This window comes from Aplidium turbinatum, chromosome 2 (genome assembly GCF_918807975.1).
Source record: "Aplidium turbinatum chromosome 2, kaAplTurb1.1, whole genome shotgun sequence".
Lineage (NCBI taxonomy): Eukaryota > Metazoa > Chordata > Ascidiacea > Aplousobranchia > Polyclinidae > Aplidium > Aplidium turbinatum.
The window spans coordinates 47,889,200-47,913,039 of NC_137473.1; the positions used below are offsets into that span (position 1 = coordinate 47,889,200).

At 37.1% G+C, this 23,840-nt stretch overlaps 1 protein-coding gene across 3 annotated transcripts; it reads right to left on the reverse strand.

Moving 5' to 3' along the window:
• Window positions 1-2,227: 2,227 nt before the first annotated feature.
• Window positions 2,228-21,867, reverse strand: LOC145765539 (serine/threonine-protein kinase DCLK1-like). 3 transcript variants are annotated; one of them, XM_082577376.1, is made up of 16 exons: window positions 21,740-21,867; window positions 20,687-20,792; window positions 17,494-17,695; window positions 17,262-17,386; window positions 16,501-16,647; window positions 15,430-15,552; window positions 12,644-12,740; window positions 11,033-11,214; window positions 9,705-9,884; window positions 8,042-8,161; window positions 7,219-7,365; window positions 6,944-7,077; window positions 6,065-6,320; window positions 5,554-5,688; window positions 5,080-5,129; window positions 3,948-4,065 (listed from the first exon to the last, which is right to left on the reverse strand). In XM_082577376.1, the coding sequence occupies exons 1-15, from the start codon at window positions 21,805-21,807 to the stop codon at window positions 5,112-5,114; spliced, it is 2,040 nt and encodes a 679-aa protein (XP_082433502.1). In that variant the 5' UTR covers window positions 21,808-21,867; the 3' UTR covers window positions 3,948-4,065; window positions 5,080-5,111. The 3 variants fall into 3 exon arrangements, with proteins under 3 accessions (XP_082433500.1, XP_082433499.1, XP_082433502.1); XM_082577374.1 differs by lacking the exon at window positions 5,080-5,129 and having other exon boundaries at window positions 2,228-4,065; window positions 17,494-17,681; XM_082577373.1 differs by lacking the exon at window positions 5,080-5,129 and having other exon boundaries at window positions 2,228-4,065.
• Window positions 21,868-23,840: the final 1,973 nt, after the last annotated feature.

Consider the following 23,840-nt stretch of genomic DNA (forward strand, 5'->3'; position numbering starts at 1 on the left):
CTAAACCTTTTCACACAACTTAGAAACAAAACTAGCCTAATTCATGGACATAACTGAGCAACTGGCAACTCTAGAGAGAGTCTACTTTTTCCCAAAATAGCATTTTCGATAAAGGGCGGTTCCTCAATAAATTTGCGGGGCTGAGTAATTGAAACAGAGTTCAGTTCAGTTTGTTTTTATTTTTGACCATCACAACAAAAAACAATATATGCCGAACATAGAAGAAATATAGAAAAAGTTAGAAGTGTAAGGACCGTAATAGATTTCCATTGTTTTTAACTTTCTACATAATGTAATTCAGTTCAGTTCAGTTGTATTTTATTTCTGACCATCACAATGAAAACAGTACACGTCAACATAGTAAGAGTCTAGAAAAAGGTAGAAGCGACAAAACGCAAACGTTAAAACGTGCTTGAGACCGAAATAAGTAATTAAGTTAGAATATTGGCACGGTCGCAACACCTTTTTAATTCTCCCATAATATTTGCGTTTCTTAAAAAACTCACTTGTTCTCAAAGATATAGTTGACATATCGTTTTTCTACGCGACAACATAAGCGCAGCTTTTAACAGTGATCCTGTTCAATAGCGATTGATTACTCACTTTTCTCCGTTGTAGCAAAACGTTGCATTATGACGTAAAATCGTGTGATTTCATCAACATAATCTTTTTAAAGAAATACTTCAGTTTCAAGTTGCTGTGAAATAACAACTATTCAATAGCCTATTTTTGCAATTCACCTCCATGACGAAATCCAAACATGGGTCCACCTGTGTTGTTCTACAATCGCAAACATATTGTTGGAATTTGCCAATTTTAAATTACGTAGGCTAATAGGCTAACTTACCTTTTCATTTATTTTGAAAGTGCTTTATATAGGCCTACCTCCGCACAAACAAGTTTCACACATTACTATTATTATTATTTATTTGCAATCAGACTCAAAGTCCATAGAATTCAAATTTTTAACAGTCATCACACAAAATATCAGACTAACACAACATCAAGCAGGCTACATCAAACAACGTACAAAATACTGTTGTAGTGAATATAAAATGTAGAATTAAAGTAGTAATCAGAAGACATAACATTGCGCAACAGTGGATTAATTGATCTTTTGCAACGTTCTACAAATGCATAGCAATTTTTTCTTAATAGAGCATCAAATGTTAACACGTCGTTCTGTACCTGATACACTCTAGCACTGTCGCATCTCGACAAACTGTGGATAATTCTGTACGAGTCGTTGTAAGCAACTCGTATGCGATTTAAAGTAGAAGTTTTATAGTTACACCATAGTTGCGAACCATACATTGGCATACAATATGATTGGTACATTGCATTTTTAACTTCGGTAGAGCTATTTCCAAACTTGGACCTAAGCTGATTGGCAGCGACATAAAGAGATCGCACTTGCCTTTTAATATCTGCGTCATCACTGATGGTATCATCAATCATACGATAATTCTTACTTACAAATTCAAAAACTTTATTCATTCTAAGAAACGCTAGTTCAAAAATTGGTGTTCTAAATTCTGCAATTCGAACTCACAAATAAAAAAAATATCTTGAGACTGCATTGGGTTATTGTAATATAGCCTATAAACTTTCAATAAAAACTGTAAACTCCTGCAAAAGCAACATTGATGAGTGCCGAGAAGAGTAAAATATTTTTCAGGCAAAAACCATCTGAAACTGATGATTTTGACCTAGGCTATGCGTTGTGAAGCGTGGGCTACAGCCTGCGATGGTGATCCAGTATCAAAGTAGGCTGATAACATCTTTTCATCAATTACTGTTCTTTTTTTTACTTCTTTCCAAACCCCCGACTGGTGGCCTACCTCTAACTAGAGGCCCACTCATATTTAGTTCGTGCAGCGTTTTTTCTCTGGGAGGGGGAACGACGTGATTAGGTGTCCCCTAGATCCGACACTGTCAGAAACGTGTATTTACAACCTACAGATTGATAAAAAAAAAGTTGTATCCAGAGGGTATAAAAAAGTACAAATGATATCGGTGGATATTTGCACAGATCTTGACCAAATAGAAACTACCCATTCATCAAAGCTTGGCAAATTAAAGCCTACAGTGGACCTCACTGAAGCAACAACACTTCAAACGAGTAGACAGTGCAACGATGTCTTTCCTTTGTTGATTAAATTGCGGCCTGTATGTTTCAGAAAACTTGCTCAGAGTTGCGCATTCGATCATGGAGGCATGATTTCATATAATGCAGATACGTAATTTTATTTGTTAATACACTGACAACATTATTGCCAACGGGCAACGACCAAGCATTCCACAAAATATACTCCAACTGTGTATAGTCCAGTTGTTAGACAAATCAACAACTTGCTACAACACAAAGAACATGTATTTATCTTTATAATTGACACACAGTGAAACAGTAACCACATCACTAAATACTGAGGACAGAAGTCACAGCTTGGACAAAAATTAAGCTACAACAAAAATAGGTAACCACCAAAAAGATACATGTAAAAAAACGTGTGAATGGCCTTTGTAGAAAAAAGGCTACTTGCGTTTATAAAGAAAACTGCAAGACGCTGAGACCTTTTGCACTGTGAAGACCAGTTCCGTCCAGCCTTTGCCTTATCATGTATCTTATAGGCTAATCAGCTTTCAGACTATTTTAAAGGAAAAAGAAACACTTTACCAGTAAGAAGTTTCAATAGAGCCTAGCAGCAGGTGACCAGCAAAACAAATGTAACATTTTCCCTTCATTGTACAATAGGCTACATTGTTCTTCAAATTTGTATAATTTTGGTTTTATGTGATACTTCTATTTACGAACAAAGCCACAAGTGCGACATTTTTTTAAAGTCTGAGAACTGCTGTAAACTAAAATAAAAATCGGATTACATTTAATCTTCTTTTCAGATACTAAACCGATGTGGGCTATAATAAAAATTGTTTCATACTGTACCTTACTACCTAGGCCTACTACATTAACCCAAAGACTTAAGCTGGTGCTCAAAAGTTAACGAGTGAGATAAAACTAAATGATTATTATTCGACAAAAACATTTTAGTTCTGAAATTACAAGATTACAATATGTGAAGAGCTAAGGTAGACGACAGGCTTAGAAAGCGTTCATACATATTTTACAAGATAACTGGTAATCTAACACGTGTGAAATATTGAATACCACATGCTACAGCAGCAAACGTATTATAAATATTTTTAACTGCATGATGTGATGAAATAATAAATCTCTGAAAAGAATAACGCAAACTTTAAACTCATGATAGAAAAAGAAAAAAAAATCAACATGAAAAAAAAACACAAGATGGCTTGTCTAGACTGCTATTTCAAATGAAATTCCGGTAATCTTGTCATGTGAATAACTTTGGTTCTAAATTTCGAGTTTAAGTGAGAGACTACCTGCATTTCAAACACATAAAAATAGCACTGTTTGTTAATGCCATTGCATGCCTACGCCAGATAGATCTTCTACAAATACAGCCTTTGCCGAACGTGGAAGTCTGATAATGACGGGAGAATAATCTAATTTTGATTGTTAAATATTGTTTGTATGTCCTTCGATAGTTACAAGAAACCAAGCTTCCAAAGAGTGATCACTGAATTTCAAATCACTGCAAAACTCCTGGTTTCAGAAAGGCCAATTGGTCGTCGTGGCATAAACGATGACAGATGTGTACAGCATGGTATGGAGAAAAAAAACTCTTGCATCCCATAAGCAATACAGTAGCTATCTCTGGTCAGTGTCATGCTACAATATAAATACAAAAAGTTGTGTCATGTTCAAAATTTATAAAAGAAAACTATTTGTTCGTTAATTTAGTATCGTCTGTGACATAGCCTACAATCTATCTCCAGAAAGATATTGTGTAAATAAGGTTACAGATGTCAAAGTAGTTTTTCTGACAGTTCAACTCCTCAGAAAACCCTTTAAAAAGCATCAGCTGAATCGGACTCGGGTGAGGTCAGCTCTTCATCAGCGGCGTCTTCGCTCGAGCTCGCGTCGATAAAGTCAATGGAACCCTTTGGAAGAAATGGCGCACCTTTGTCTAACGGGGTCATCTGAACAAAAAAACTGACCAATTAAAAACTCTTATTTGCAAATTTCAATACAGCTTACATTACTTTGAAGAAAAGCTATTTCAACTTATGTGTAACCATATCACTGACTAAAAACAAAGTAAAAGTTGATCATGAGCAAAAGCATATTGATGCTCTGTTACTGCCTACTGTTGTAAAATAAATTATCATAAAATAACACTACACACTACCTGAATAATGAAAAGCCGTGTTTTCACGGATAAAGTATTAACAAGCCTTTACTCGCATATTCGATAGCTATACGAGCAAATTAATTATTGCATTGTTAGATTATAGTATTTAATACAATTTAGGTAAAGAGGTGACTTCTGCAACCATAGACTGATAAAACCATTAGTATTTTACCTAAAATAAAACAAGAACCATTGACACAGGCTTTATGTATTATGAAAACACATGCAAGAAACGAAAGGTGAATCAAATGTCAAACCGTAAGATGAAAAGCAACATAAGATTAAAGAAGTCTTAGTCAGGAAAAACAAATCTTAAATTCAAACAAAACAGGCCTCAGAGATGTATAATTCAACATAACCAATACATTCCATGCTAAGGTGCGAGGCATTCAACAAACCACTACAATCAACAAAAAGCATTATGATATAAACAAATCTTCCGTCCCTCGGCTGGGAGAACAGGGTTCGATATTCAGTTCAATCATACCAAAAACCTGGTTACAATCTACCGCAAGTATCGTTCCTATTTACTGCTAGGGAAATGAAAGCAGGATTAATGCCTATTCGGCTGAACTTCTATGTACTCTGTTGTATAGAACAGCGCTGAAAGTTTCAGCATTATAAAGCACTGACAGCAATCCAGATACGCGATGGATACATCCATTCACGAGCAAACACATGCATTCTATATTACTATTGCATACTCAAAATCGAGTCTAAAAATGAAAACAAAATAACACAAAGTGCACAGAAAACGAAGTAGCATGCAGTGCACTCATGCAATGAACTTTGTATTTGATACCTGCCCAAGCTCTGGGGTGATAAAGCATGCTGTCATCTCTGGGAAAACCTCTGGAAGACAAAGGCCTTACAGGGTAACACAGTATTGGTTAAGACAATTGTTCCAAGGCTACGTGGAACAACACGCTGGAAAGTGCTCTTTGTACATATATACTGTATATTCAGTCGGTTCGTACGCTATTTTTGAATTGCTTCTATCTTTGCTTCAGGGTGTCATTGATAACTCTCTAAGTTACAACTATGATCATTTTATGCTCTTGATAAAATAGCGGGTAAACTGAAGTCGGAAGCGAATGACAATGCACATCTTCCTGTACAACAACACTTAACTGCACTGACATTTACAATCAACGTTCCCAACACAATGGGTCAACGTTACAACACTGAGCTACAAGCTATTTGTTGTTGCAATGTTTTCACGAAAACAACGTAAAGGAATATCATATGGATGACATTTAAAACGTATCCCACTTACAGCAAGGACCCTGGCTCCGGTGTTAACGCGTCGTTTTCGAACTTTGGCGGATGAATTTCGTTCCGATTCAGGACGCAAATTGGATAGTTTGTTTGATATCCTGTTCTTCATGTCTCTATCGGGAGCAGTGTCCTCCTGCAATAATAACACTTCAGCAACACAACTCATCTTTTTATATTTTTTCAACGTTCGGCGATGTAATAAAGCTAAAATATGTTTGCTGAGACAAAACAATGAAAAAAATCAAGCTTCACAAACTTAATTAAAGTTGAAAAACAACTTGCAGGCATGTCCTGTCAACTAACGCTGACGTCGGAAGCAAAGCGGCACACTGTTGTGAGCACCAGCAACAACAAGAAAATTGTTACGGCTAAACGCTATACATACAACAGGTAAGAATAACAGACAAACTACAAAAGAGAAAGACTGCAGTTTTTGCATTCACGTGATTGTTGTATTAGTGACTCGAAAAAAACGTTTTTATAATCGTATTTGAGGAAGAGAAACTTACCGAAAGCCAGGAATGCTGAAGAATTTCGTCGGCCGACAACCGCTGGTCCGGGTTCAAGTTTAACGCTTTGTAGATGAGGTCACGTGCTGATTTGGACACGTGATCCCAGTGAGGTGAAGGGAAGACTAAATTGCCAGCAAGGATTTCGTCAAAGAGCTCCTCCTGAGAGTTAGTCTCTGACCGGAATGGAGGAAAGCCGCATAAGAGGATGTAAGTAATCACACCCGCGGCCCACACATCCACTTTCAGGCCGTACCTGGAGGGATAAGAAAATAACTCGGTTGAAAGATGATGAGGTGAAGAGGATGTCGGAGATAAACGCAGGAATACGATCCGTAGCGGATACCTCATCCAAAATGAGATTAAAACCAGATGGACTTATTGTGACATTGTTAAATAGACTACATTGTTGCATGAAAACAAATTCCCAGAGAGGCAGAAAATGATAGCTACTAGCTAATGAATAGCATTTTTTGGACCTGAGTAAATTGTTGACATTTTACGAAGTTTATAAATTTCAAATAACCTCTTGGAAAAAACAAGATGCATACAAATCTACCTTTTGTAAACGAATGGTATTGGGTAGTTAAAATTGAAAAAACGCTTAACGTAAAACATTACATAACATGGATCTCTAATTCCAACAATCACTTATTGCATTAATCAAGAAAATTTTGAAAGACAATTCATTTTGATCTACAACAAACACATGATTGAAACATTTACTAAAGTATGCCGAAACCAACTTCTAACTTTTTCGGGGTAGGGTTGTGCTGTCGTCAAAAAAGACAACATTCAGTTGTTTTGAGATATTCGCACTGTTAAAATATAACAAAAGTGGTTATCATCGCTGCAGCCATGACTGTAGTAATCTCTTACCCGGTCTGGATTATAATTTCTGGTGCTACGTAGGTAGGTGTTCCACACACTGTGTACAGTGGGCCAGTGACAGAGGTAGCCAAGCCAAAGTCAGCAAGCTTCAGTGCTTTACCGCCGTCCGCGTATTCGTAGACCTTGAGCATTGAAATCAGTTTAACAAAAATAACAGTTTTGACTTGTTTGTTCAAAATGGCTCAAAGTTAACCCTGCACGTACTAAAATAATATTATATCATGACTGGATCTCAATTTTTTTTAGTGGTAAAATAAACTTACCAGAAGGTTTTCAGGTTTGATATCACGGTGTACAATGCGCAGCTTGTGCAGGTATGCCAATGCAGATGCCAAGTTATGAAGCATTTTGCTTGCGTCTCGTTCCGTGTACCGCGACGCCGATGATATCGCGTCGAACAGATCACCGCCCTGTCGCGTATGAAAGACAACATGTTTGTATCACTATACTGGGAAGATTCCATTAATATTCCTGCTGCTTTTTCAGATGCAGTATGCGGCAAAATTGCCTATAGGTCTCAAACTGTTGAACTTTCGTGAATAGAAACTTGTTATCACGTGATTCGCTTACAAAATCAATCCTGAAATCGTTCAACGACGCATTTACAACACACATTTTATAGGACAAACAACTTTGGAAAAGTTATTTTTTATATAATTGTCAAAACAATATCAAAACAGGAAACGTCATAATCTCTCCTGCCACGCGTGCACGAGCGAATGAGGAAGTGCATTGTATTGATACAATTGTCTGCTTATGTCACACGGCAAAATAGCCAGAGTAGAAAATTGACCAGAGTAGAAAGTGCTATAACAATAGTGCTATAACAATAACTAAAGCAGTGCTGAGTGGTTAAATTTAGAACTTGCACCAATTAAAGCTTCAAAGGTTAATTTCCAAAACCTACTTCGTTTCATACGTTTCACATGCACGCACAGTTAACTGACAACTGTGAAGTCCGTGAAATTGCTTTAAAGCAAGGCCTGTGTTTGACATGCCTGATCCAACAGCTATCCAGCGAAAATCCGTTTACAGAACACAGACTGACAGAACTTGTTTGCGCAAATCACCGCAACAATAACTCACGTTGACCAACTCCATGACCAGATAAATGTCTTTGTGAGTATCGAACTCCTGCGCCAGTCTGACCACATTGGGATGCTTGATGCGACGCAGTATGGATACCTCGTTGAATATCATGTGCTCCTGAAGAAACAATAAAGGTGATGTTTCGATGGATATCAATTTGATGCTGTTTGTCAGATTCATTTCAGTGCATTGTGCCAAGACAGTAAAAAAGAATGGAGTTATCGAAAATCTTGTATTGAAAAATAGTAGACTATGATGGTTGACCGGTGTCTGGAAGTGGTTAAATCCTACTGAAACTTTTACTATAAAACCAAAAAAAACATCAGTATAATGTAGATATCATAGATTTATTATGATGCAACAAAGTGTGGCTTCACCTGTAGGGTAGCAATGAGTACAAATAGGGAGATAACCTAGTACCGCAACTGACATACCAGTAAGCCACATCCAACCGAAATTGTTGTGCAAAATATATTTAGCATATTATTAGAAACCCACGTGTTAAGAATTATCAACAATAAAGCGGAATTGCTCTTTGGCAACCAAATTAATATAAGTTTTTGTTGAGTTTGGTGAATTTTTACCTCCATAAATCTTACTACTACACTCTCCTGCAATGAATTGCAAAAAGTTAAATAGCGCTTAGAGTTGGACAAGCCTGTACACAAAACGATTGCATTAGGAGCTGCGATGGCTTAAGCAGCCAATGTTAAGCCTTCTTTCAATGCAACACATAAGTGACGACTAATTGCAGTCATATGAGCTCTTTAACAAATGACACATAAATTGGCTACGTGGGAGTAATAACAACACATGATGCTAAGAATATGATACGTAGTGAAAGTGTTAGCAATACGTAATAATACAATACACTTTGATGCGAGCAGCATTGATCGAAGTCTTACTGTATTGAGGCTTCAACCTACACAGATTAAGCCTGGTCACTTTTTCGGTACGGTAGTTGCATGTGTTGTACCAAAAGTGTACATTAATGAAACATTAAGTGATATCAAATTAACGATAGTAAACATGAATTAGACAAAAAAAAAACAGAAAAAGGGTTGCCGAAATCAATATGCTGCGTGTAATTGCATTAGCGACGGTGAGACCGGGGTTTCTTTTCGGTTAGTCCACAAACCATACAGAATAACAAAATCAAAATAGAATTCTCGAAAATTGCATAAGGCTAATTTATTCCTGTTTCAGCAACAAAAATAGTAGACGGTTTGTAAACAAACCAACAATCCGTAATCTCATACGTCACACGTTAGTAGAAATATACATTTTCTAAAGTTCGGGTTTGTCCGTTAAAATTACCAATTGTATTTTTCAACTTGTTTTAAGTCATTCTTATTGCATAAATGCTCATTTGCATTTATTGGTTTGGTTTTAGATGGCTTCGTATAACAATCTAACCTCTTAACATTATTTATTACATTAAAAAAAAAAAGAATCTAACAGGGCGGAGGACGATATTTCAATACGTTATGATGGCCTCATTTAGTTTATGCAGCCTTTTGGGAAATTATTGTCAGTATGCAGTATATGCGACAACATTATTTTTAACGACATATTGTCAGCTAGGTTGTCACTTTTTAGCATAGAATAAGATTGAGCAACGCAACAGTGACAACATAACTTGAATTTTTACCCAACCTACCTTGCCGACACACTTCGACTTGTCAATTATCTTCAATGCGAATTTCTGTCCACTGCTTCTTTCTACGCACTCGTGCACCACGGCAAAGTTCCCGTCACCAATCACCTCGCCAACCTCGTACCGCTCCGACACCTGCCTCGGCCATTTTGCGTCTTCTAAGGAAACTAATTCCCCAGCAGGCTGCAGTGCATACACACATAACACTTCTGACTTGGACGTAAAAGAACTTTTTACATAGTGTAGAAACTTTTACACTTGAGGTTACACTTTTTCCGTGTATACTTAGACCAAGGGTTCTTAACCAGGGGTGCGAGACCTGTTTCCAGGGGGTGCGTGGATGCGAAATAATTTGGCATAGTTATAAAATGACGCAAAAAACTATGTTGTACTAAACTATACGATTGATGACTTGCCAACAAGGAAAAAAATTACGGACCACTGACTTATCATTGTTTTGATTGTGCATAGTGTAAAGCATCCTCAAAGTTGACAAAGAAGTTATATAAGTGAAGAAAGACACCTGTCGAACACTGAAATACGTGCACTCTTACCACAAGGAGAAAATCAAACAATTTTTCAAAAAGATACAAAAGTTTTGCACTAAACATTTCCGAAAAAAAATAGGAATTTTCTAATTCTAGTGAGCAACGGAATATTAAAAAAAAACACAGTTGCTCATTTTTTAGGTATTGATTTCATTGGCAATGATAAAAAATAACATAAAAAAATTCGTGTTCGTAAGGATTTTGTGTTGCTAAGTCAATACTGTGGCACGTTGCAAGACCAAGTATTTACAAAAGGCGTACAGTGGTACCTACTTTATTGTTCACTCTAAGCTAATAACAATGGTAATTTAAACGACGCCAGTACTAATTTCTTATATTGGACATATAACTTTTGGTGGTCACATCATTTTTCGGTATTTCGTCTGCTGCTTGGTGTTAATTTAATGCAAAAAATAGTAAATACACCCAGCTGAAACCTTCCTTCAAACCATGATTCCATGTATCGGCTTCACGAATTGCCTTGCGCATTGACACACCTTTGTGTGTAAGCAATTACAACGACTCGTTGCCAATAGTTCTCGCAGCTTTCGCAGTGAATTGATAGATCGCAAATTGGTATTTTTATCATCTTGAATGCGTTTGTTAAAGCAAAGAAATACACCTCACACTAAATCAAATTGAATTTAGTCAACTTGTACATTACCTGTCAAACGGCTGAACGTACGCTACTCTTTAAAGATTAAGTTGTACGGTAATTTTGTTTTGGGTCTATCAAATCTTTTAAATATAACTTTCCGTATGAAAACGAACACAGTCGCTTACTGCAGAGAATGTCTTTCTTGGACTTAAAGAGCTTCTCAATGAAAACGTTCTCTTCGTCGTTTGGTGTGAACGGAGCACATCCGCATCAGCTGTTTGGTTCAGTCTAGCGCTACCTTTCCGCTGTAAGGTAACGCGCGGCGCACGCTGAGCTGCAGGCTGATAAGGTCGGATGAACTTCGCTTCTGAAAAGGTAACAGTCTTGTGAGGACATGTGAAGCTGTGGTCGACAAGCATAAAGACTTTTTGTTACGCGTAGTTGCTTTATTAAGTTTTACTTTTAAGTTAAAACAAACGATTGGAATCATGGCTTACTATGATTGAAATACATCTAAACTGGTAAAGGACGACAAAAGTCTCTAAGTATGTATCATCATGATCTGGATAGACTGATCAGAAAGCGGTAACTTTCTGAAACAAGCTGATGCACAATGCAAGCTGGGCATGTATCAAGTTGTGTTTGGCTGTTGGTATGCTCTAATAAGCAACAGTTGTGTGTGGAAGAGATTTCGTCCACCAGAAAATGCATCGAAAACTCACGCCACATGCTATAGCAAATTAATTATTCATCAGAAGAGTTCATATGAAACGTGATCTAAAGACCGTTGGTTGGCCAGACAAACATGTATAAGCATGCTCTTAGTAATGGACAAAATATTCCCTGACATTAACCACAAAATGACACAACGTTAACAAAATTTTTAAAAATGTTATGACGAATACTCTGTTAAATAGTATGAAACAAAAGCAACGAGACTCTCAGTGCTGTAAGCCATTTTAAATATTTGAGCTTTAACAGGTCTTGCTTATCAGAACAAACGCAGTGTTGTGAACCAAAACTTAACCAGTGGACTACACGAGAACCGAGCCAGAAAATCAGACCGCTTTTACACTGATTCAACGTCTGCAGACTTTCAATCGATACAAAATGTGCAATGGCCAGAACTACTCTTTACTGAGATGACGGTTTGTGTCAATTTGTTGGACTGCTAATCCCGTCCTTCCAACATTAAACGATCCGTTAAATGACTTAACTCTGCTATGACTGAGACGTATGATTTTCTGCATTAACGCACGTGATGTATTTTGTGACAATGGATAACATTGTAAAAGTTATAGTGAAACATAGACATGGCACAACATAACCCAACACAGCAAAAATCCGTCAGTTTCACAAAAATGACGTATTTTGCTGTGCGGGATAATGGTTGAGTGCGCTACTTCAGCATTGCACTGCCCGTAGAACAAAAGGTCGTTCATAAAAAAAATTATATCACTTGCGATGAGAAACCAAAACATTCTGCCTTTAGCAATGAACCAAGTAGAAAGTTTATGAGAAAAAAATGTATTTACATGGTTATGTCAGCCAAAAAATCTCAATCGACTTGTGTATTCAACTGCTATGATAAATAGTTCATATTTACAAGGCTTTGTAACCCGTCTATGCTCATACTGGTAGTGGCATGTGGATGACAAGAAATAAAAGTGAAATCTGACCACTCTTCAATTCTTCTACGTCTATGGGGCCCAGGGTACACCCTTTCACCACCACAGATTCACGACGTTCCTGGACTACACTGGAAGGCTACGGGAGAGCAAACAGTCTTCACTTACCGTCTGAATCTATGTGAAAATCCTCTTGAGATGGCTTTTCGTGACCGTAAGCGACAAATATCTCATCCGGTCCAAAGAAATCTTGCAAAGACATGACCTGAGAACCAATACAAAAACTTGTTTTCGAAAGTAAACAAAATTGACCGATTAGTAACTTTGCACTGTTCCAAGAAAAATTAAACTCCAAAGCATAAAATCATCAAGCGAAGTCAAACAAACAAGAATGAAAACAAGTTTTGACTTTGCAAAATGTAAATGACCTCTCTTCGCAAATTCTGCATCTACTAGTGTATCAACTCACAAAAACCTGCTGATAACAAAGATTTTGTTTCACAAAACACTGATGCACAAATTCAGCAATATGCGTGAGTGATCACCAGCAATGTTTTCTGTTTAATTATGAAACAAGGGGAAAGGGGGCTTTTGTTTTGCAGTTTACAGAAGCAAAACCGTTTCAAAACATCGCCCTTAGCCGAGAACAACATCCGGCATGAGAACGCATTTGAAGTCGTATAACTTGTTGCTTCACTGGTCAAGGAAAATGCCACATTTCCACGGGTCATAATTAGGGTTAGTTTTTTTTTTTGCGTTAATGTTTTTTGTTGACGTATCACTCAACATTTTTCGACATAATTTGGAATTTTCATGCGTCGATTTAGATTAAAATGTTACAAAAAAGCAAGTTATACAAGCTCAAAAAAGTTCTCGTTCACATTTTAGCGTTGGCAGGTCGAAATTTTAGTTTAAAAGCGTATCAGCAATGAATTCACGCATCCACATTCAAGAATTAAAATTTTGAAGTTATTTTTGTAGCAACCGTACAGAAACTTGTTTGTTTCCTGTTTAAATTAGGCTACTTATTTAACTGGAAGACTTTCCTAAGAATCTCACATCACAAAACAGAATATTGTGTTCACAATATTTATGACCGTCAAAAAAATAACATAAATACAAGAAAAATTAACTGTTTTACACGTAAATTTTAAAAAGACAAAATTTTACCTCGGAAACTTATTTAAGAAAGTGCTCCACAATGGAATGAAACGTTGGTGCTTTGTGTATCGTTTGATGAGATGTTGAGCAACAAAGCTCTTGAAAAATTTTACTTCAGCGGGCCTACAGCATAACGTTTTACAACACTTACAAATTTCAAAACTTTGTTCCCTTGCAAAAGCAGTAAAAAGTTTAAAAATCAACATATTTTAATGCTCTTTTTATAGGATAACGGTTTGGTAGACAAAAATTGAAGACGTGATCACTGAAAGAAACTACAACTCTTCGGCAGGGGTCGATCTTAACTTTTTTTTTCACTAGCCCACCGGACTAGTTGCTCCCCGCTTTCACTAGCCCGCACGATTTTTCACTAGTCCGACCAGTTTACTGACTTTTCACTTGTCTGATGACGTATTAACAATAGCGATAACTACCCAGCTAACACTCAGCGTTAGACACTTTGTAGTAACGTTGAATCAGCATTTGATCACAATATATCAACAACAAAAAACGTTAATTTCGCTAACTGCTGCTTGCTGGGATGCTGGCTTCGTGCTGGCGACCTGTAGGGTTGCCAACCTGTCTTCACCAAAAAAAGCCAGACCTAGTCACAAAAAAAGCCTAAAAAAAGCCAGCAAAAAATAGCTGAAAAAGCCAAGAAAAAGCCAATTAGTATTCATTAAAAATACACATATAAAAGTGCACAACCAAATGGTGTCCCACCGAACTTTGACTTCAGCGACAACGCAGAAACATAGTTAATGAAAAGACAAGCAACTAGAAATTTTTCTAGTTTCAGCTTTAAAACGAAATTCGGACGGACACTACAACCAAATATAAGGTAGAAATTACTGCTCGAATTGACGCAGACCGAATTTTTTTCCTAAAAAAAATCGCGAAAGATAAAATTAAGCCAAAAAAAGCCAAACTTATGTTGGCTTTTTATTAATTTGACAAAAAATCGGTGAAACATGAAAAAAAGCCAGAAAAAGCCTAATTTTTCTGGCTTTTTTTTATTTAAAAAAAATAAGCCAAGCGAGTTGAAAAACAGCTAGATTCTCAAAATCTGGCTTCAAAAAAGCCAAATTGGCAACTCTGCAACCTGGCGTGCAAAAATGCGAGAAAAAAGTAGTCACGTGAAAAAAGTAGTCCAAAATTATGTTGGCTTTTTATTAATTTGACAAAAAATCGGTGAAACATGAAAAAAAGCCTAATTTTTCTGGCTTTTTTTTATTGAAAAAAATAAGCCAAGCGAGTTGAAAAACAGCCAGATTCTCAAAACCTGGCTTCAAAAAAGCCAAATTGGCAACTCTGCAACCTGGCGTGCAAAAATGCGAGAAAAAAGTAGTCACGTGCTCAGTTAACCGACTTTGCAGCCTTCTTCGTGAAATTTCGCCTCTGGCAAGCAAATTTCTGCAGTATTTCAGAGTGATAGTGACGTTGCCAATCGCCATTTTGTAAACTAAAACTTTTCACCGGCGAATATTTTCATTAGCCAATCGGACTAGTACTGCAACATTTCTACTAGTCCGCGCAAATTTTCACTAGCCATTGTCCACAATGTATCACTTGACTCAACAAAAAGTGACTAGGTTTTTTTCTTTTACCTATACATAGACCAGTAAGGCCGGCTTGACAAGAGAGGACGCTTTTGATAAGTCGATGTCGAGGCAGGGTGTGAAGGCGATTGCGTCACGTGGAGGTGGATCCGGCCTCCCCCGGTGACGGGGACGTCGCCGGATTAAAACTGGACTACTACTACAACAGAGCCTTGGTTAAGAATGATTGTTTACCTGTTTTCCTTGTAAGGTGAATACTTTTCGCACTGCTCCAGTGTCGAGCTTGATTACTTTGGTGATATCGTTGAAGACTTGTTCGAGCGAATGAGCAGTTTTCTTATTCAAAAGCATTCGAATCTACAAGTAATAAAAAAAAATTCAAACCATCTCATTAGTTTGTGATGCGACTTTCCAATGAGATGGAAGCTCATTTCGTCACCTCATTGTTCCTTGCTTCCTTCATGCAATTTTGTGGTAAAAACATGGACAGATGTTAGTGAGCAGACAGAACAACCGACACTTAAAACAATCGCTCACATGCAAGAAAAATAAGATAGGCTATCTGATGTGAAAGTCAGTGAGGTAGCGAATTAAAACTCCATGTAGAGTATAGAGTAACGGAGCCAAGACAAACTCTATCGTAGCCGTGACCCAGATTTTCTATTGCAAGGGGAGTAATGAAATAGCAAGTACAGATAAGATTATCTTAAAATAACACAATGATCTGTATTAGTAGCTGGGGGTAATAGATAATGAAAATGAGAAGTCGGAATTTAGTTTGTTGCTTGTAAGTTGTTTCTAAAGGCAACGTTGCCGCATGTTTGACTGGTATGTGCTAAGAATGAGTGCACGACATTCTGGTGCAGCCGACTTGGCGAGAAACAATTGAGCGCAGCCGTTCTGTCACAGGGACATCTTATCGCAAGGTAAAGCGCATCACAACACAATTTAGGGCTTTTATATTTTTTTTGAGAAGCTCGTATTCTCTTGTTTCAAATATATACTAGATGATTATTGCATCACAACGAGTGTTCACTGTTCAGTGAAAAAAATGCAATGTGATTCCAACATTGGCAAACAAAAATACCTGCACAAAGAAAGATACCTATAAAAATGAAGCAATCGCGCCGAGAACTCCCGAGCTGTACTTTGTGATGAGATTTCACTGCGACATATCAACCGCGATCAATTGTTTCAATCAATCCGGCCTCGCCAAAACATCCTGATCTCAGTACATCAATGGGATTTCTCTGCAACATCTTCTGGGCCTAGATCATAGCGCTTTAAAAAATAATATTTGCTTACAGCTTTTCTGGGCTTGACTCCACTTCGGATGAAGGTTGCTAGTTTGGGGCGAATATAGTCTCGATTTTCTCGCTCGTTGGACTTGCAAAGAGTCTCATGACTGACACAGCTTCTTAAATCGTCCATAACCCAGCTACCACTACGCTCCTGCACCAATCACAGAGTGTTAGTATCAAACTGACGTCATAACACATCAAAGTGATGCAGGAAATGTTACAAAATTGTTTGAAGCAGCGATGATACATCGTTACGCACAGTGTTCCAAAATCTCCAAAACTAGTTGGCTTTTAGCATTATATCTTATTAATCGTCTTCTCAAGTTTGAAAAGGAAGAAAACAATCAGTAAGTATGTTTTTAATCAGAAAGCTTAATTATCAAAAAGCATGAAGTTTTCTTTACGAACGGCTGTTCGATGACTAATAACTCAGTGGTCCCTGGCAGCTATTTGGATACATTCTACATTGCATACTGCATAGCTTAGATGTTATTGCCATCATAACAGTCAAATTTACTTTTATTTACACAAACAAAAAAATTAAATACGTTACTTTTCTACAAAATTTTAAAGCAACAAATGACTACTAGACCAAGAGTAATGAATGAAAACCTTAAAAAAAGACGTAACAGTCCAATTTTAGTACTGATGCAAGTAACAAAAATACTAAAAGTGCAAACTTTTTCACTTCTATTATAAATTTGAAGGTATAGCCTAGTGTGACAGTGTATACATGATACATCACGTCTATTTTGGTGTCGTTACCTGGTGCTTCAGCCTCAAAGACAAGGAACTACCCGTTCTCACATTGGCGCACCAGTTGGGGTTGGTATTATGGGCGTAATTGATTTTTTTGAACAGGTCACTAGACGCACAAACATAACTTTCACCTGTTAGGAAGGAAAAACAAATTGATCATGCAAATATTTAGAACGACTCATCATGACTTTAAAATCCTGCTACTTTTCAAGTTAAAAATTTCGAAAAATTAACCTACCTTGCTCTAGTTGTTCAATGGAGTTAATTTTTTTCCTTCCGTCGATTGTGAAAACAACCCTCACCCCCTGTGGCAAGTTTGATTTGTCAGCTAAGCGATGAGTTAAGTCTGCCAACAAAACCTCGAATGATCGAAATCTTGCCGATGATACGGCGTACACAAGTCCCTGATGAAACCGATCTCCATTTCTATAAAAACGAACCTTGAAATAAAAATACAAAAGTGAGACCACAATATGATGCACATTCAGGAGAGAGTACCATGTAATTAGGGCAGTGTTTCTTAACCTTTTTAGCGCTCGTACCCTTTGAGCTTTCTTGAAATTTTCTCGTACCCTCTTTCCACAATGGCCAATGGAAGTAAATGAAATTGTAATAAATAGGAATTAAACTCAGTGTATTTATAACTTGGTGAAATGAGTTGAGTTCAAAGTTGTGTTGAATGTGTAGAAATGAAAGAATGTGTTGAATGTATGCATTAAAAACAGTGTTGTGAGTTCAACAATATTTACAGCACACCAACAATCAGTCAATTTACTAATGGCTTTTTTGTTGCTGCTTTTCGTCAATGATCAATTGACCATGTTGAAACGAGGTTCTTTCTTTGAGATAGACACACGCATGGGTCTGCTACTATTCGGTGAGTCCGATTCGGTGAGCCTGATTCAGTGAGTTCCTAACCTCTAACCGCTAATCCTAGCCCCTAACTCTAAAACGGCAATGATAATTAGGCTACGGTACCCGATAATTAAAAAAAAAATTGAAAAAATCCCCCGTTAAGGGATCGGACTCACCGAATCGGACTCACCGAAACGAGCCATTCCGCGCACACGCATATCATCTCTTGGATCCAAACGATTTCCTGACTTAGTTTTGATGTTTACAGGAGTTGAGAACCCAGTTTCACATTGGTAGCTTGTCGCAAAAGCCACAAGGATTTCTAAAGCTTTTTGTGCTAACTGGGGAGATGTGTTGAGTAGTGCACACCAGAAGGCATCCAATTAAATTGAATCAAACTCCATTTTGCTTTTACTACTAGCTTTCACCTCAATAAGATAGTTTTTCATTTGGTCATTATCATTCATAGCATGTAGGTTGAAAATAAATAAATGGGTCTTGCATCCATCCTTGAGAAATAGAAACCTCCCCGGTAATATAGACATATAAAAAAGCGACTTGTTACATATTCTTCACAAATATACCTAAATAGTGTATAATTTCGCACTGTATGTCGTACCCCCTGCTTTGGTGCTTCGTACCCCCAAAGGGTACACATACCCCTGGTTAAGAACCCCTGAATTAGGGCACTGATGGGTGATGTACTGATGTGGTTATGGCACTGAAGAGATATAAACAACTGTATTTCACCACTATTTACTGTATTATATACAGTAGTTATTTAAGCCCCAGACAAGTGACCAACTACCAACAACGGAAAATTGCATTGGCAAAACATAGTTTCTATGCAACTTATCCGAATAACACTGTGTAAATAATCAAGTAGAAATATTGATGACTTAACAAAGCTACAGATATACCATCTTTCTTGCTGATCTCTTCAAGTCTGGAGACGACAAGCTCAAAATAGGTTCTTCATACAGTTTATTGCAAATAAAAGTTAGAACTGACTGGTGTGCAAAAGCAAAGAACAATTTATTTTTTAAAAAAGTGAAAAATGTTTACACAACTGAAGTGAAAATATTACAGAAAGGGACAATTCTACAATGCAAATAAAAAAAAGTAAATAATTCTGTTTGTGAAACTTGACAGCCTTTTTTACTAGCTAGTTGTTTCAACACCAAAATCACATATTCAAAATTTATAAATTTCATTTTTAGTAAAATAATAGGCCACACTGATCTATTTTAAAATCACTGTCATTTAAAAAGGTTCTTTGTACAACGTCTTTACTCCTTTACACAGTAGCCCTAATCTAATAGGCTGTAAGTAAGAAGTGAAGAACAGTAGCAATTAGTTAATCGCTTTTTGGAGAACTTCAACCACTTCAAAACACCGTCAAGTAGACAAGAAGAAAGCAGGGCAAATCTAATTGGAAAGATTAGCAGATAAACACACAAAAGAGGTGCACTTGAACTGCTTCTTAATCAAGCCACAAGTAAGAAATTAGAAATGAATAAATTCATGTCAAATTTTGCCAACACTGCACAAACGAGTTAATCACATACCAGTTTAACATTCAAACCATTATATATGTATCACATTAAAATTTCTGATCATAAGATAATGAGGTAACCTAATTTGACACCCGGTCATTTAGGTGCTATTCCCAGTAAAGGCTATTTCATTAGGTGCTTGATGGTAATACTGCAAACAGAGGCATACCGGAATGGCCGGATTTGGTGAGTCTGATTCGGTGAGTCCGATCCCTATTCGGTGATTTTTTAATTTTTTTTTTAAATTATCGGGTACCGTACCCCTACCGTTTTAGGGTTAAGGGTTAGAAGTTAGGAACTCACCGAATCAGACTCACCGAATAGTAGCAGACCCGAGGCATACATAAGATTTTCTCAAAGGGGAAGGGGATTCAAAATCCCTTTTGAATTGAAACAAAAACGAATTTAAAAACACACCCATGGGCCATTTGCTAAGTATAACCCGCAAGTTATATTGCGAATTTCCTTTTTCTTGTTTTTTACAAGTGTTACTTTCAACAAGTAACTAAATAAATACAGCAAAGTGTGGGTGTTCATCAGGATTTCTAACTCTTGTAGCATTAGCTTCGTTGCAACTGTTGCTAGAAAAGAAAATAATCAAATTCTTGTTACATTTAGCAGGCTTAGCTACCAGCAACTCACTCCCTAGAAGCATAGTTTTTCACTTGAATGTGTGTTGCATAATAGCACCTAAAGGACAGGCCGCAACAGTGTGGCCACCAATTTGGCAGACACCTTTAGAACTGTCTGCACCTAAAGGACGTGGACCCTCACATATATATCAGATATATATGCATGGAAAATCGGATATATGCAATTGTCTGGCCTGTATTGCACAGTTATGCAGAACTTGCAAGTTTTGGGTCAAAACAAACTTAGCCACTAGCCTACATTACCATCAAAGTATATACCGTACTCAATCTTTAAGCTACTTTTAAAAATATAACCTATGATTAGTAATCTATGCTATTCAATACAATCAACAAGCCAAGCTAACTACAAGGTTTTTAACATCAGTACCTTTTTTGCTTTTTGTTCTTCTGACAACCGCTGCAGAGATTTTGTTCGAATAAGATTTGTTGTGCTAATGGTATTAGATGAAGTTGATGAAGTTCTATGAAAGCTCCTGAAAAATACAATCTAAGATACTTAAACCTACTCCAATATTGTAAGCAGACTTATTAAAAAAATTCAAACACTTATCATCAATTAAATATATTACTACCGGGTACCGGTACAACTGATGCCGAAACAATTTACTAATGCTAAAATTATGCTACACTAATGAACATTGTATATCATATAATCTTTATATGCACACACACACACACCTATATTTGCTTAGTGAAAAAACTGTGGCTTTGTATAGCCAATGGTAAAAAACTACTTTTTGAGAAATAGAATAGAAAAATTGGATAGTTTCACTGTGAATTTGGGTCCATGCTGTTTAGGTGCAGTTAGGTATCTGCCAGATAGGTGTGTGCACAGTAGCATCAGGACATAGGTGCTATTCGGTGCGTCAGATTACACTCACAATCATTTATCACAAATGGTTGATTAATGATTATGCGACAGTTCTCCTCGCCATGTTACAAAGTGAATTTCAGTTTGAAACATATCAGTGTGCAGAGCTTGACTAATGACTATGCAAGTACAGACAAGAACTCACTAAGAAAGCTCTTTTGTTTGAACAGGTGCATGAGGTATAAGGATATAGATTTAAGCAATATATATATACATAAAATATAAAAAATGCGCAATTAAACACTGCAAATAATAAAATAGGTCCGCAATATTACCATCAAGCACCAAATGAAATAGACTTTACTGGGAATACCACCTCAATGACCGGGCGCCACACCTAAAGAATAAAGATCCTGATGCTACAGTGTGTGTACCTATTTGGCAGGCATCAAACTGTCTGCACCTAAAAGACATGCTCCGCTGAATTTCACTACGTTTGCTCTGACAGCTAAAACCAGAAGCATAAATAAAACTTTGATGGAAAAGATAAACAGAAAAGTTTATTATTGCTTCATCATGTGCGAAATTAACATATCAAAATAAAATTACCTTCTTGACTGAGGAGTAGTGGGAAAGTGAGCTGATTGCACATTAGGTGATGGTGAGAATGTTGTCATGTTATTTACATACTGGAAAAAAAATCAAAGAAACTACCTATGCTACATCTTACAAAACAATCCTTCGACTAAAATTATACTGCAGAAATATGACGTATCAAGTTAATCGCTGGGTTTTGTCAACAAAATGCAAACCAAAATTGCTCAACCTACAATAAAATGCAAAGTCTTAAGTAATAAGTATGTCTGCATTATGTCAACAAGTACACAAGAACAACTTTAGATGTTGTTGGGACTCAACATACAAAAAGACAAAACAAGGCTGCAAAATGAAAAAGTCTCAGGATGCTATATCAGGGTTGCAAACTTAAACTTGCACTTCAATTACTAGACTGAATAAAATTTGCATCAAATAGTATCACGGGAGATTGCAGATGGGATGGCTGCAAAATGCAAATGTTGTCAAGTTTTATCAGCAACTCTATTCGTTTGATGAAAAAAGGCTTCATTACATTATCATCATCATCATAATCCATCATGGGTTTGTTTCCCACTAGTGGGGGTGGCCGATTATGTTAAACAAATTCCAGTTCAGTTTGTTTTTATATCTGACCATGACAGGGAAACACAATAAATGATGACAAGTCCAAACCTTGTTAGGCTGTTTGATGCGCTTTATTTTGTATTTGATGAAATAAGATGTTAATGGATATCAATTATATTATATGTAAAGCAGTTTGGCAACACTGCTGAATTCTACTTCAGGGTTTGTTATTGGATTTTTTCTGTATAAATATATTTTCTGTATTGGTATTTTTGTATGCATTTTTTCTGTATGGATGTTTTTTGGAGGCTTGTGGGTTTTAATCCATCAACAATTTTATGAAAGAGAAATATGGGAGAGACATTGCCGACCATCGGGCATGGGCGAATTGAAACCTACACGTGCCGTTTTCTGTATGGATTTCTTTTGTATGAATATTTTACATTCAGGATATTTTCCGTATGGATGTTTTCTGTATGGATTTTTACAGATGACCTAACCTGAGCATAGTTCCAAGGGTGCAACCTAGTTCGTACCCTGAACAGTTCGTACCCTCAGTTCGTACCCTGAAAAGATAGAGAGAAAAAATTAAAAAAGCCGAAGTCGCTGATTGCAGTTTAATAGTACAAAGCCGAAGTCGTTGATCGGAGTTTCCGCAAACAACTCGAGGGTTAGGGTTAGCGGAAACTGCGGTTAGCGGAAACTGCGAAAAAATATTTGCAAAAACTGCGATCAGCGAGGGTCGGGGTTAGAGAGCATAGATTACTCGATGGTTAGAGTTAGGGCAAGAGGAAACTGCGGTTAGCGGAAAGTGCGGAAAAATGTTTGCGGAAACTGCAATCAGCGAGGGTTAGGGTTGGAGCATATATTACTCTAAGGTTAGGATAAGGGTTAGCGGAAACTGCAGTTAGCGGAAACTATGAAATGTTTGCGAAAACTGCGATCAGCGAGGGTTAGGGTTAGAGCATAGATTAGTCTATGGTTAGAGTTAGGATTAGCGGAAAGTGCAGAAAAATGTTTGCAGAAACAAGAGAAAACAAGAGAACAAGAGAAGAACTTCAAAAAAAGACAAATACGGAGATCTCTTCATTTCATTCTGGGCTGAATGCCTGCCATACTGATTTACTTAGCGTCACAATTTATGCTCATCTTAAATATCAATATAACACTGCTCATCTCTACGCAGGGTGGGGTGAAATATATTTGGTTGGCGTATAGGATACCGGTACTGTAGGCTATACCATGGTAGCCAATTTAACATAACAACTTTTATAAGAGCCTGTAAAGCATGAACCAATCAGAAGCTACCGGTACGTTGTCTGTGATGTCATCACATAAATGGAAGTTTATGGGGTGGTATGTTTAAAATTTATGGTTGAGGTAGAGGTGGAACAGAGAAAAAACAGTTCTGATAGAAAGTAAATTAAGGGAATTTTCCGCTGTAGCCAGCGTGCCCTAGAGGGTTAGGGTAGTTAGGGCTAGGGAATACATTTCGATGACATGAGTTCGATTCCCACCCAAACTATAGCTCTTTTTTGGGGCTTGTAGG

Coding starts and splice junctions, on each gene's coding strand:
- LOC145765539 (XM_082577373.1), bottom strand. CDS start 21,807: ATGACAACATTCTCACCATCACCTAATGTGCAATCAGCTCACTTTCCC. Junction 17,696..20,686: donor AAGAACAAAAAGCAAAAAAG/GTACTGATGTTA, acceptor TTTTATTTCAAG/GTTCGTTTTTATAGAAATGG. Junction 4,066..5,553: donor CCGGAGCCAGGGTCCTTGCT/GTAAGTGGGATA, acceptor TTTTTTGTTCAG/ATGACCCCGTTAGACAAAGG.